Source organism: Amblyomma mixtum, chromosome 8 (genome assembly GCF_055824585.1).
Source record: "Amblyomma mixtum isolate Tamu chromosome 8, ASM5582458v1, whole genome shotgun sequence".
NCBI lineage: Eukaryota > Metazoa > Arthropoda > Arachnida > Ixodida > Ixodidae > Amblyomma > Amblyomma mixtum.
In genome coordinates, this window is record NC_143019.1 from 75570337 (window position 1) to 75585853 (window position 15517).

The 15517-nt window shown below is 49.4% G+C and overlaps 1 protein-coding gene across 1 annotated transcript; it reads left to right on the forward strand.

Moving 5' to 3' along the window:
- Positions 1–3910: 3910 nt before the first annotated feature.
- Positions 3911–10219, forward strand: LOC149333047 (neprilysin-1-like). The gene is made up of 4 exons (XM_089557621.1): positions 3911–3919; positions 7039–7392; positions 7755–9000; positions 10191–10219. Exons 1-4 carry the CDS (start codon positions 3911–3913, stop codon positions 10217–10219), a joined length of 1638 nt encoding a protein of 545 aa, XP_089413747.1.
- Positions 10220–15517: the final 5298 nt, after the last annotated feature.

Sequence of the window (15517 nt, forward strand, 5' to 3'; positions counted from 1 at the left end):
GAGAAACAAAATAGTAAGAATAAACAATTTCAGCAAACATAGCAAGAAAACCACAAAATAGGCAAACACCAATATTAGAAGTGGATTAAAAAAAAGATAAGAGAAAGTGTGAAAATTGAAACACCGGGGGTTCAAGGATAACACAAAAAGAAAAAACTACAATACGATATCGAACAAGATGCACAGGTATTAAATTAGTCCTGAAAAAAAAAACAGCTAACCACAAAAACGCACAGAGACGTCAAATTCTGATATGAGTCCACAGCATTTGATGAAATTGATCGGTGTTAACTTCAGTAGAAATATCTGATGGTAGGTTATTCCAGTCAGCTATGGTTTTGGGGATGAATGATTGTCCGTAATGGGCCGAGTGGCATGCTGGGCGTTTGACTTTGCAGGGATGATCACGGCGAGGAAAAATGACAGGGGGTGACTGAAAGAAGTCGTCGCGCAAACGATCATGATGATAAAGTTTGTGAAAGAGAGATAAGCGGGCGCGTTACACTAGAAGTTACACTAGATGTCATAAGGCATCGCGTATACAGGGTGGCTAGTTTTTGTAGCACAACCTTTGCTGCTTCCTTCAACAAATCTGCTGTTATCTGATCCTCAACAGCTGCTTTCCCGCTTTGCGTTGCTCCTAAGGCTTTCTTTGCTTCCTCCTTCGTTACTGGAGGGATTTCGCAGTGCTGTGCTCTACTGCCTCTCTCAATAACGTTCTGATTACATTCGCTATTGTACAGATTTGTGTAGAACTCTTCGGCTACGTTAACTATCTCATCCATATTGCTAGTGACATTGCCCTCTTCGTCTCTTAGCGCATACATCTGGGTTTTACCTTTTGGTAAATTTTATCTTCACTGCTTTTAGGCTACCTTCGTTCTTTCGAGCATGCTCGATTTTCTCCATGTTAAACTTTCTTATGTCGGCCACCTTTCGCTTATTTATCACCTTCAATAGCTCTGCTGGTTCTGTTTTGTATGTGTAGTTAGACGTCCTCATGGCGTTTCTTAATCAGATATTTCACCTCCTGAGATAGCTTGCCGGTATCCTGTCGAACCGTCTTATCGCTTACTTCTACGGGGCACTCCGTTACGGTAGCTGTGAGATTATCGTTCATTATTTCAACATTACGGTCGTCTTCTTCAGTTAAGGGTTAAATCTGTTCTGCAGCGAAATCCTGAATTCCTCTACTTTACTTCTTACCGCTAACTCTTTAATGGTCTTCCGCCTCAGTAGTTTCCTCTGTTCCCTCTTCAAATATAAGCTAATACGAGACTTACCATTCTGTGGCGCTACAACGGACCGTTACGAGAACCTGCGAATCCTCTACGATGCCAGGGCGTGCGCACATAATGAAGTCTGTTTCATTTATAGTCTCACCATTGGGGCCACGTCCACCATGGTGCGACTGTAGTCCATGGTTATAGTCCAAGTGCACTTTCTGTTTCCTCGTTTGTGGAAAAAGGTATTCATAATCCATAAATTATTTCTATTTGCGGACTCTACTAATAACTCGCCTCTGCTTTTCCTAGAACCTGTGCCATAGTCACCTACCGCCTGGTCTCCAGCCTGCTTCTTACCTACCTCAAGTCAAGTCAAGTCAAGTAAACTTTATTTCAGACATGTACCTTGGTACTGAAGTCGCCCACCCCTATAGTGAAGTGTGATTTTACTTTGGACATTACGACTTCACAGAAGCTTTCAACGATCTCGTCATCATGACTTGATGTAGGCGCGTAGGCCTGCACCACATTCAGCGTGTACGATAGCTGCCACCCTCTTCTTATTACTACAAAACTCCTCTATGTTGCCAGATATATCATGATTGATGAGGAATCCAACACCTAGTTCTCGTCTGTCCGCTAATACACTTTAGCACCCGCCCTTTAGTACTGTGTACACCTCATCTGTCCTGATAACCTCCCTAAGCTCTAGGACGCCCATTTAATACCCACTAATTCCTCCAACAGCATTGCTAAGCTAGCCTCACTGGATAATGTTCTAGCGTTAAACGTTGCTAGGCTCAGTTTCCAATGGCGGCCTGAGCGGAGCCTGTGACTCTTAGCACCCTCCGCTGCGGCACAGGTCTCACCACCACCTTGGTCAGTTGCTCTGCAGCCCCTGGGGACAGCTCCTGGGAACTGAGGGCCGAGGGTAATTGCTTTGTCATAGAAGGTTGACGACAAGTTCTACACCAGGGTGGCCAAATCCTATTCTGGTGAAGGAGTGCGTTGTCGGCTCTAGTCAACGAGATCAGGCCGCACCCCAGGCCTGGTTTTGTAATTCCATCGACACGCGAAGCTTTTGTTTTAACCCGGTGGATAATTTTTTTAACCCGGTGCACTCGAGGTGGTGCTCTACCTCTACGCCATCGCTGCCTGTTATGTTCCGACAGAACTGAGATCAACCTTGGTCCTGATTTCGAAGTTACCCTTGGAGCGACTGCAACTACCACCGATGCACATAGTAGAAAGAAATAGAAAGCCTGTGCCAAAATATAAGCGTCAGAGAGGAGCCCTAAATCATGGGCAGGCAGAGATGCTGACGGCTGTTAATTATATCTGAGATGCACAAGCGTCTCTCGAAGCAAAAATTATTGCCATAATTAGCGCCTTAACTAGGTGGAGGCGAAGTCGGCGGAGATCGATACAGTTAAAGAGGATTTAAAGTTTGCCGAAGAAACGATCAATGATGTCATCCACTAGGGCGACGCTTTGTGCAGTCGTCTAATAACCTCGAAGAGGAGTCAGGCCTCGGTGACCTTATTTTTCTGGTGGACAAGCTGAATTTTCGAGTCAAACGTGAGACAAAATTTTGGACCTCCTAACAGAGCCATTGACTGGTAGCTTAGCACGAGAACGCGACATAATTGAGCGCACTCATAGTATGGGTGACACGTATCAGAAAGCAAGTGCAGACGAGGCATTGTTAAGTTCAGCCGTTTCAAAATGAAAGAGATTGTGCTTTCAGCACTCAAAGTTCAAAGGCGAAAGCATATCAATGACTGAAACTCCGTCAGCAGCTCGACATGTTCGAAAGCAACTCATAAATTTCGCGGAATCAGCCGTAATCGCCAGTTTTCGCAGTCCGCTATGACAAGCTACACAGGAATAGTATCATCTACACCTATGATAAAGGATCGTTAAAGAGCACGGGATGGGCCGAAAGAGCATATATCTCTGATACTGAGGCGCCTTTCGAATAACAAGAAACTGTTACAGCAAAATCTGTGTAAACGTAGGCCAAAGGGTCTCACGACGCTCAGTTTCAGGTTAGTTCTGACCTCGCAGGGTCGCGGCTTGAGCGGCGCATGCCTTGTGGCCGCGGTGTCACTGAGTCGCTGGCGACCATGACAGAGTAAGGTGGGCCACCGGAAGCACAAATCGGAAGAACTTCGCTAACTTCGCCTAGACAACGAATGCAAACGGCGCCTATCGTGAACATCCGGAGTTGTGAAGCGTTATAGACCAGATATCAAGCGTCAACGGATCCCAACATGCCAACCTCTTTACTGAGATGACGCGACATGCCGGGACCAGAAAGTTAACGCCCGTGATGCCGAAGGCGTCGGACGAAAGACGAAGGCAAACCCGGACGGTGGCACTCGGTTTTACGAGCGTCATTTAAGCGCCACCCTAATCTATGCTTCATGTTCCCTCTGCGACCCTCAGCAAGGTTATGCGAATTTGAGCTTCTGCGGTGCTCGTATAACCGCCTCAATTGGGGGAGGGGGACATCGCTGTGAGGCGAGATTGAGGGAACTGCTTGCGCTCAAATTCGTACTCGGCACGAAGGTCGGCCGGTTAAACATTTAAACTATTTATCTTCAAAAGTGACGAAGAACAAACGTGAGGATGCTGGACGCCATTTACTGCATTGAGATTTTAGCGAAAATTGTCGTGGCACCATGACCCAAGTAACTTAAGAGGCACGCCTCTATTCACGCATTCGCTCGCACGACAATGAAGAAGACGAAACACTAATACAAAATTGAACCATTCCATGTGTTGGATTCCAATTTGCGCAAAAAGCCACCGTCCCATCTTCGATCTCCCAGCTAACAGGACCCTGTCATTGCATAGTCCAATCTCTCAGCCTATACCCTATTACTACTCCTTTTCCTCTAAAACTGCTAATCTTTCCAACAGTTCACCGCCTGTGTCTTGGCCACTGCCCTGTAGTGGGTATGTGCCATTTTACTTGAGGCCAACGAACCAACCAACCAACACGAGCGTCCAGATTTCCTGCACCTGGCATGATTTCCACAGGCAAAAGAGTCTAGCGCTGAGCCAACGTCATTGCATGCGATTGATTTTCCATAGAAGTCATTGCTGCAGATATCTGCGGAGACGTCGAGACCAATATGCACGCCTAATTATAGACCACGTTCGTGGGTTTCAATCCTACGACCACGCATCGCCGTGAAATAGAAACAATCCCCGTTTCTATCGTAGTTTCCTCAAGCTTCGGAGCAGCCTACCTCACGAACTTTTTCCAATGCTGCCAATACCAACGTCAGCGTGCCTAGTCGCGTCATGATCAGAACTTTCAATGCTACGATCGCAAGTATGAATCTTTTCTTCGCGCTCAAATATCAGCCCACAGCTTGTGCCTTATGCAAGACACGGCGGCCGATTTCTGCAGCTCGCATGCAGGATTAAGCACAAATGAACAGCGAAAAATGTTGATACGTGCGCCATGCCACGTACACAAGAAAATCATTGAGAAGAGAGAGCGTCAAGGTGCAATGTTCACTTCTCCAGGGTGGACTTTTGACACATCAGACTGGCTAAAGGGATTGCACATAGACTGCTTACGAGTTGGAGAGAGAGAGAGAGAGAGAGAGAGGGAAAGGCAGGGATGTTAACCAGAAAGGATTCCGGTTGCTTACGAGTTGGGTATAAAACAAAGGTGACTACATCACAATACGCCAAACAGTTTTTGCAGTTTGTTCACTGTCATCTTACAAACACGCGCGAGCACATCTGAGGAAGGTACCAAGTGAACTATACTACTAGAGCACTTAGTCAAACAACCCGCAGTAGGCACAAGAACAACTTTACAATAGTACAATAAAAAAATTTGTCCTCAAAATGGTGTTCATCTGGATGCAAGTAACGTGACCCCAGTGCTTCAAAGAATAGAGCGTACAGTCACCACCTGTCCCTAACAAACTTGAGCGAGACTCAGAAGCCTCGCTCCAGGTCATAACCTATTTCCCCTACAAATCTTGTATTCCACAATTCAGCCCTAGTAGCCACACTCACGTGATAGCAGGTTTGACACCGCATTACCTATGTTTGACTACCGCGGTTATGACATGTACATTTCGATGGACAAGAGACCGATTGCTGTTGATATTTAAATGAATTGCGATGTAGTGTCTAGCTGGATCGCCCATAACTCCACAATGCAACACTTTTTCTATTACAGAGGGTAAAGCGCAGCTGGCAATGCTCAAAACACCAAATAACGTTCGCCTAAGTCAAGTTTAAAAAGCATTCGGTTACGTAACCTCAGCTCAAAATTAAGCGCATTACAACGGCCAGTTCGAAATGGCATGATATGGGCGATGATCATTACGTAGGAGAATGCGCGACAAGACTAACGATCCCGAAAGAGAACGACATCTTCTAAAGCACACCAAGGCAAATTTTCATCAATTGAGATGTAGTATTTGAGACCGACATGTCCAGATTAATGTATGATGCTATCCAATATGTTTGAACTGTCGAGGAAACTACAACAAGCAAAGGGATCAGCGTAAAAAATTTCCCTCAAATAAACAAGCTAACATTGTTATAAATGGTCTCTCCTCCAGCCACATTATAGTTACAACAAAGGAAAAAAATAGTGAAGCTGACATATCCGCCACGTTCACCACACAGCGCACTGGCTCGCTGTCGTCATGGGCGACTGACGCGGGCACATGAAGATGTCTTCGAACTGGCCTTCGAACTTCGAACTGGGTTTTCCTTTATATATTCTTTATCTTGGCCTCCAAACGCGTGGCAGGTGCCTTTCTCTGCATAAAAATGAAAAAAAACTTCGCAACTTACCAAAAAGTTGTCATTTCGCGTTCCCTCTTGTCAATATGTCCTTTATTTCTTCTGTGTTCGTCCCCTGAAGTGTGACGCGTAAAAAGCATCACTCACTGTTGACGACCGATTCTAACAGACAACCCGAAGTGACCATATATTTCCAGACCAGTATTTCCTGCCATCGTGTTTACAGACTCTCTTGTATGGCTCTCTTTCCCATCACTTACGGCCGGCATTTCCCGCAAGCGGGCCCTATAAGTTATCGAACAGAATTACCCCGTCAACTGCTTTGTCTAACCGGTCGCGCCTTCAGTGACCATAGCACACGGTACCTCCACAGGATGTAATAGAAGGCTATTGTGCCTGACGGGCCTATTTGTAAGGCGTAGCGTGGCTGCTATGGTCGAATAAGCTGAACCAGCTAAACGACTGCGCTCTAGGTACTCTATTTTCTTTCATTCTTTAGCGGCAAGTTTCTTCGCCACAGTGCATTATTAGTTGTTTAGAAATCAGATAATTAGTCTTCTGCACAGTGGTTGTCTATTAGGTCGCGAAGAAAACAGGTAATGTTTCCTGCTTATGTGTGAAGTAACATTGTCATTCAATGGTATGACATGAACTTCCATTTACTGATGTCAATTATATCCTCCTTCGCAGGTCATGTTTCCCGGAGAAAGATCGGCGACCGTGCCCATGGTTCGAAAATGCCGTCGACTCTTGAAGGCTTCGCCAGAAAAAGCAGGGTACGACATTTTGCTATTTCATTAGCTGAATGGGGTGATATGCTGATTACATTACACCTGTATGATTGCGTCGAACTACGATTTGATTTAATAAGAAATAGAGAAATCTTAGGCCCGAAAGTATAGAGCTAGTAAAGATTGTTTAGTTTACTTCTGGTTTTCTCATCAGTGAACTCAAGTATGGGCGCTAGGCTCAACAAATCTTAAGACCGTTTTCACAGGCGCACTCTTTTTCTTGTTTGATTTTTCAGTACGCGAAGGTGATGAGAGCAGTCGCGGCACAGGCAAAATACCGCGGCAAAGTCACGGCGCTGCTGATCGCCATCGCTATCCGGCTGCCTCTTCTCGCCGTAGTGTTTGCGTGGTACTTCCTCTCCTCGCCAAACCCAGACAAGATTGTGGCCGTGTGTCTAACAGTTGACTGCCGTAAATTTGGCAAAGAGATTAGTGCAGCCTTCGACTATGCGGTCGACCCGTACCAAGACTTCCACAGCTTTGTGGGCGGCGCCTGGGACGATCCCAAGCGCCAAGAGAGCACAGAAGCTCGTATGATGAGCGCCGCCGCGGAGCTGGCGCTGAAAGAGATTGAAGCCGACAAGAGACAGGTTAGTAAGGCGACACAGTTATATCAAAGCTGCATCCGGGCCAACGAGCACAAGAAAGAGAACCTGAAGGCTTTCATGGAGATGCGGAGTTCCCTCGGACGTGAACTTTCTCTTTGATCTGAGCACTGTTGAAATGCGCAACTAGACCGCGCTACTCATCTCTCGCGGCACTTGACAGCGATTGGGAGCTGATTATAAGAAAACGAAGGTCGCTCGAGCACTACCAGCTATACTTAGAGCAACACCTTGAAATTCTTTGAGTTAGCGACGCTCTAACGAAAATGTCGGCAGATGACCTTCTTGGCTTAGAAACAGCCGTCCTGGACGCAAAACTGGGATTTCTTTACGACGCACCTGTTCAGGAATGGTTCAGCCTTGGCGCCATGGGCACGAAGACACCAGAACACCCGGAAGATCTCTGGATCAGTTTGCTCGTCAAACACGACAGAGAATTCAGCTGGACGGCTAAAAGCATTGTCATCACCGAAGGCGTTAAAATACTGGAGAAGCTAGAAAAGTTGCAAACGACCCTCGACCACGACAAGCTCATGATTGGGCTGTCGTGGGTGTTCATTCAGACTCACCTCTGGGCGATGTACGGCGACCCATCAATTAGGTTCCACGGCGTGTTCGATGATCTGACCAAGTTGAAGCATCATGCATGTGTGGCATACGTCGAGTCGCGCCTCGGACTTCTCAGCGTCTGGAAGACTATGAATGAGCGCTTCGGCTTGGTCGCGAACCGGCTGTACGTCTTCAGCTTTTTGCACCGTGTCAACGAGAACGCCAAGAGCCTCATCAACGGCCTGACCTGGCTGGATGAGAAGAGTAAGCGGGAAGCCTTCCTGAAGCTCGACAAAATGACTCGAGTAATACTTCCCGGCGCCAGATTCTTCACCAAAGAGCAGTTGGAGGAGCTGTACAGCGTGTTCCCTGACATGAACAGGAAGACGTTCATGGAAAACCTGCTGAACGCGTCCAAAGTATACCGGGAACTCCGCAGCCACGACCACTTTGCGGACGTATACAGTTTTCGCATGTTCTCTCGCCTAGGGCAAGAGTGTTACCTCTATTTACCGAACGTCCTGTACCTCGCCTTCGGAGACCTAGACGCGCCCGTGTTTTATAACAACGCTACTCTGGCGATCAGAGACGGTGGCCTGGGCTCTTTCGCGGCTCGTCAGATCGTCAAAGCGTTCGACGAAGTTGGCGTAACGGTGGACGAACAGGGCAACAGCGGGCTCTGGCTGGGGCCCGCGCCGGCAGCTGTTCACTCTGAGAAGAGCAAATGCGATGTGCGGTCTCGCTCGGGTGGCCCGGGTTCACGGCCGCTGCGTTTCTTCCCGGCCATACCTGGCTTGGAGATAGCGTTTCAGGGCTACGTGTCCGCCGTAGCTCGTGACTACCGCGGCCTCGAGGATTTCAAGGTGGCCCACCTAGATGCCTTCAAGGACGATCAGATATTCTTTCTTACGTACTGCTACACAATGTGCGCCAAGCGAAGGCAGACCGGCAGCGACGAGTGCAACGCCCCGCTGAAGAACTTCCCGCCATTCGCCGCTGCGTTTAAGTGTGCTGAAAACACGCCCATGAACCCTCCCAACAAATGCACGTTTCCCCCCCCCCCTCAAAGGCCATTAAATAGAGCGCAGTTGAGGTATATTTCAGTGCTCATTTCTTTTTCAGCATGCTGTAGGAGGCGCTGGCCTGTTTTCTTTTTTTTTACGTGAGGAAAATCTCGAAAACACGCGTGCTCTGCAACGTCTTTTGCACCATTATCTCCGGTCCTGGTGCATGGACCTTCTCCGCCTCATATTACACGTGTAGATTATGTCTCTGAATGGCTATATTTATGCAATATATATTACGCATTCTTTGAGGTTACGTCTGCAAACAGAGAGAGAGAGACTCTTTAATGAAGAGCAGAGAATTTAGCCGGCGTTGAAAAATCGCTGGCATGCTACTCTGCGTAGGGAGGGGAATTTAGGAGATAAACACAGAAGGAGTGCAGTGTGGAAGAGGTAAAAAAAAAAACGAAGATAAAATGCGGCCATGAAATGGGTACTAAGGATGCAATGGCGAGTATTGATGTAACCTATGGAATGATGGAGTGCATAGTCCGTCAAATGGGCTGACGAAGTTCATTGCATGAAGAATGCATGAAGGTAACGTGCAAGTGAATTGAAAGCTTATCGAGATGTCCAATGTCTTTTAAATATGTGAATAGAAAGTTCATTGGAAGTCTCTGTTGCCTAAGGCAGGCTAAGGGACCTAAAACTTTGTCCATTGTTAGGGGCACTGGGCAGAGCTTCTGCATGCAATGTTCATAGTACGCACGCTCGTTAGCATACGCAGGGCACTCAAGCAAGATATGTTCCACAGTTTCTATCGAGGCACAGTTGTCACAGTGCGGACTGTTCATTTGTCTAAAACGGTATCGTAAGCCGTTTGTATATGCAGCATTCAGACGAAGTCGATGATAAAGTGTTTCCAGATGTCGAGGAATTCTGGGTGAGAGTCTTGATCTGAGATGTGGGTCGATTGAGTGAAGAAATTGGTAGTGATGTGTCGGCAAACTCCAAAGCCGATACGTTTCTTTGGAAGCAAAACTTTTAGCCATTTGGGACGCATCAGATTTCGTGAAAAAAGTACGAATGTATCTCCGATGTTGATGGCCCTTACGGGCCGCTTCATCTGCTTTTTCATTTGTCTGAATGCCACAGTGAGCAGGTACCCACTGCAAACACTGGCTATTGTGTTACCTTGCTACCTATTCTGTTTTATTGTGTTACCTACAGTGTACGAACTCAGGGCACGTACTGAATAGGGAACGTATGTGTCTCCTTTGCGATCAGCAATTCCTTAGCGATCAGTTATCCCTCTATGGCATGGTTCTCAGCCATGATGCTGTTGTGCATGAGTCGCGTTCTTCGTTGCTCAATGAATGCCGCATATTGAAGCGTTGGTGGAGAGAATAGGAATGCGCAGGTTTTCTCAACGAACGCCATCGTGGTATGTTGCTAAACCACTTGAAAGTGTTGCAAAAACTCTCAGACTCTGGTTCTTTCCAGTCGCGTGGTATCATCTACAATGTTATTCTTGATTGCTGGGACCTTTTGATTCACTGCGAGGAATGTAGCGTGGTTGCAACGAGCCTCGTTTGAGATCAAAGATCTATTGTGTTACCTATTGTGTTTTATTGTGTTACTACAGGGTACGAAACAGGGCACGTACTGAGTAGTATGTATGTCTCATTTGCGCTCAGCAATTCCTTAGCGATGAGTTATCCCTTTATTGAATGGAACTCAACCATCATGCAGTGACGCATAAGTCACGTCTTTCGTGGCTCAACGATTGTCGTATTTTGAAGTGTTGGTGGAGGGAACAGGAATGCGCAGGTTTTCTTAACGAACGCCACTGTGGTATGTTGCTAAACCACTTGAAAATCTTGCGAAAACTCAAACTCTGGTTCTTTTCAAGTCGCGCGGTATCCTCCACAATGTTACTGTTTATTGCTGGGACTTTTTGATTCGCTGCGAGGAATGTAGCGTTGGCTGCGATGAGCCTCGTTTGAGATCAGAGATATGCGTCAATGACTTCCGATAGGAAAAACCTGTTTCAGTCTTCAGCTGGCAGCCTATGCAAGTTCAAATAAAAATGTCCGGCCCGTAGGTCGTGTCCTGGATTCTTTGAGCTCCTTTAGCTTAGTTCGTCCTCACAGGGCTTTTGCCCTGATTAATAGCGCCTACTGCCCAATGGGTACCAACACTCCATGGGACGCCCCGCGGACGTCCGGTGCAGTTTCAGTGCCTCTTGGGTGCGCACTGAGACACACTGCAGAGCGAGAACGAGTACCGTATTAAGCGACAGCAGAAAATCCGGCGTCGTCGGCGGCGTCAGAGAAAGCTCCGCATTGCTCGGAAAGGTGGCTACGTCACACGTGGAGAGGAGGATTTTAAAAGTCATTCATCATCATAGTAAAGTTTTTGTCTCTTCTTTCTTCTACCAAAAAGCGAATAGGTTCTTTTTCTCTTCTTTCTTCTGCACCAGGGGTGCCCCGTCGGAGACGGCTTGTTATTACTTGAAGGCTGAAGGTCTATAGGAGATGATACTTGCAAACAACAGAGAACTTGCAGGGGATATAACTTGAAGCTTTATATACAATAGTTTACATATATATACAAGTTGAGCAGTGAGCACAACAACAACATGGGACTGGCTAACATTTAGGGGAGGCCCCTACTCGGCGTAGCCGAAGATGCGTTACATCTATCTCCGTAGCCCAGAACCCCTTTTCCGGGCTCCGGGACCCAGTTTTAAAGACACATGGGCCCGACCCACATTCATCAGCATCCAATCGTGTCAAACTCTTAACACGATTGGTTATTAGCCGTGTGGCCCGTCCTCCAACTTCCTTAAGGCACATAACTCTCTCCCAAATGTACATAATGTAAAAAGGGCATCTTTTTCCCTTAAAACATAGTACATTCCGAGAATTCACACACATACGGATTGGCCCCCTGGGTTGCGTGCCCCGCCCCACACTTCCACCGTATTAAACAAACTCTCTCCCCTATGGAAAGAAAAGCAAAATACTTACAAACCACATAGCAAAACACACCCGCTATATCAGACCAACTCTCTCCCCTAAGGAGGAAGAAGCAAAACACACAAACCAACATAGCAAGACACTCCCACGTCTGTCTCCCCAGTACCCGCGACCTTGACGCTTCCCGGCACTAGGGCAATCGTCGGCCCCAACCCAGCTGCGACTTTCGCAAACATCGCCCGGGAGCGCAGATCCCCTTTCCGATAAGAGTCGGATCACAATGGACTGCCGAAGCCGCCAGTTGTCCTCCGGGGTCGGGGCGGCGACATAAGTCGAGATGGCCGCCACTGTCCTCAATTAAGCAGGTGGCAGTGCTCGCTCTGTGCGGCGGCGTCTTCTGCGCGCGCCCGCTTCTTGAGCCCGCGTTGTCGAGCCTCGGGGCTATCCCGGACGCCAGCCAGCTGCACCGCCACCCACAGCTCCCATTCATCCGGACGCACCGGACCCCGCTTCGTTCGGCAGTGTTCTCTTCTCAAAAGAAAAGCGGTCGAACCTCCGAACGAAGCGTCCGAAACTTAATTGGGCCGCAAGTGGCGTTTGTGAAGCCGCGGTGAGCTTTCGGCGTAAGATGAAACGGCGGCTTGACCTTTTTATGCTCTTGGTTCTTTTTGCACTGGCACAAAGCGACCGAGCGGCGAGAAACACGCGTCCTTCCCCAAAAGGGGACAATGGGAGGCTTGGGTGAGCCCGCTCTGCGCTCTCCTCGCAGCCCCGCCGCCGGGGGCTCTCCGGGTTCTGCAGCGGCGACACCAAAGGCGACCGAAAAATGGGCGCTCCTAATGAGACCGCACGCATCCACATATCTCCCTGGGGCCCGCTCAACGACGAAGCTTCCCTTCCTTAGCCGCTAAGAAAGGAGGGGGGGAAGGGGGAATAAACACACATGGCGCATGCTAGCCCTCTACACGCCCCCCTCAAAATTCATCTAAGGGTGGCAGCACGCTTAGATGAATAAAACACACAAACAAAAGGGCTAGTGGCTTAACTACAACGCCAGCAGTCCCGCAACTCGGTTACAGCTTCCGCGTTACGCGCCACCCTTGCGGCTGCGGTCGGTCGTTTCCCCCCCCCCCCCCCCCCGCGTGGCCAACAAACGACGTCGCGTACACACATGGCGCGTGACAAATAGAGACGGCACTCTGCACTTGCTGTCCATGCCAGCGGGGAATTGCCGTTCAAGCCGTGCTTACCAACGCGCGTACAAACAATGAAAGCTACGGCTTCACGGACTGCATGCCGTGTCCTTCACAGCCCGCGGCAGTGTTCTCATGTCTGAACTGTGCCGCTGGCAGAGTTCGCACTTTTCACCACACGTTCACATCACTGCTGCGGATGACACCAGGGGTTCCTCCCCGTCCTCCGCCACGGCCCGTACGCCGCCGTCCGAATGCCAGCAACAGTTATGTAGCCGAGATAATGCGTCAGCATTGCTGTGCGAGCTCCCTTTGCGGTGCTGCACCACTACATTGTACCTTTGCAGCGCTAGCGCCCAACGTGTTAGCTTAGCACCGTGTGGAGTGCTGAGCGTCAGAAATGCAAGGGGGTTGTGATCCGATACGACTGTGACCGGTGCGCCGAAAAGCCAGATGTCGAACTTATTTCGGCCCCAGATTACTGCAAAGGCCTCCCTCTCAATAGTGGACCATCGGGTTTGCGTCGGAGAGAACTTGTGGCTCGCGAAGGCGATCGGGACCTCCGCACCGTCCTCATCCCGCTGAGAAAGGCAGACCCCGGCGGCGAACGCGGAGGCGTCTGTGTAAAGCCAAAATGGCTTGTCCGGGTCCGGCGTCCCAAGAGCAGTGGCCTCACAAAGCGCAGCCTTGAGGCGTTGGAACGCGCTGTCGGCCTCGCTAGACCACGGAATTTTGTTCGCGACCCTTTTTCCCGTCAGTTCTGCTAACGGCCTCGCCACCTCAGCGTAGTTGCGCACATACTCTCCCCTACCTACTCTCATCATCAGTTCTCCCGGTGGTTTCATAGGATGGGCGTCTGCGACCGTTCCTGCATTCAGCATGCGGAAGTCTACGCATAACCTTATGCTGCCATCCCGTTTTGATACGCAGACGACGGGATGAGCGTGCGGGCTCTCGCAGGGGACAATTAAGCCGAGATTCAGCAGCTCATCTACCTGCTTGCTCACCTCCCCCCTCAAGCTGGTTGGCACCCTGTACGCATGCGACGCTCTAGGCGCAAAACCTTCTGCCAGGATTATGTCGTGCTCTTTTACTTTAGCCACCCCGGGTTTCTCGTCGAACAGGTCTCGGTGCCTCTTAAATACGTCCCGAGTCGCACTTCGGTCCCTTTCCGGCATTTGTGCGGTCATTTCCACAGAGAGTATCTCTGTTCCTGGCTGGGAACTCTTTGGGCTAGGTGCACATTCAACTTCCTCGAACGCGTCGTCCTCCTCAAACATGACGCTCAGCGCCATTACCCTACTCTGATATGAGCGGAGTTTCCCGGCATGAACGAGCTTTTTACCCCCTTCAGGCACCTGTACAAAGTATGAATGGTCGCGGTACTTGCCGGCGACCGTACCTGGCCCCTTCCATCTTGGAAGCATTTTCCCTCCGCGCTGATCGTCAAACACGAGCACCGCTTCCCCAGCCTCGAAGCTTTTGACGGAAGCACGCTGATTGTACTGGCGGGCGTACACGTTCTGCTGCCTTTCTCTGATCAGCTCCGCAGCTTCCGCCGCTTGCCGTAAGTGCGCTTGCAGCTGCATTACCGGCTGCCCCTCTATCCTATCCGTGTGGTAGGGAAACCCATCGACTACCGACATACCTCCCCTGCCTGCCTGCGCATCTTTCCAGGCCTTCTGTAAAGTCTCATCTTGCCTTTTCTCCTCCCTAAACACCTCCGACATGCTTTTCGCGTTCCCTGGCGTTACTATGGGTCCGGCAACTTCGCTCTCCTCAGAGTCTACTCCTTCGTCGCGTAGAGAAGTCTGGGCGATTAGCGTACCACCTGTCTCTCCCGCGGCTTGCTCTTTATCACATGACTGTATGAAGTCTGCGGTTCCCCTTTCCTCAGAAGCTTTAATCCCTTGGGATTTCCCTTCCACCTCGAGGGACTCCCATGCCTCCTGCGACAGCAGGCAATCGGTTTGCGTAACCAACTTTTCGGTGAGGGCGCAGAGCACAGGTACGGCTTCCATTACGTCAGCGATAACTCCTGTGTCCTTGTGCATAGTCATCGGCAATACCGCCAGCTTGGCTTCCACCTTTTCACCGAATGCGGATATCAAATTTATTTTCCCGTGAGGCTTCGTCAGCCCAGGTGGTACGACACTCTCCCTCACAACCGTGATTTCCGCGCCTGTGTCAAGGATAGCGTTTATTTCCTTACCCTTGCAACGGAGTGCCACGGCCGTCAGCTCACTACGCCCGCTTCCTACACCCCCCATAGCTACCCGAGCGGACAGGCTATTTGCGTTCTCACTGCGTGCCTTCGGGATGGTCTGGCTTGAGCTATGCGGACAGTTCGATCTCAAATGTCCTGTTGAGCCGCACCGGAAGC

What these genes read in the sequence shown, in the direction of transcription:
- LOC149333047 (XM_089557621.1), top strand. An exon ending in TTGAAGCCGACAAGAGACAG is followed by an intron (nt 7,393 to 7,754) that starts GTTAGTAAGGCG and finishes GCACCTGTTCAG; the next exon opens with GAATGGTTCAGCCTTGGCGC. An exon ending in CATGAACCCTCCCAACAAAT is followed by an intron (nt 9,001 to 10,190) that starts GCACGTTTCCCC and finishes TGTTACCTACAG; the next exon opens with TGTACGAACTCAGGGCACGT.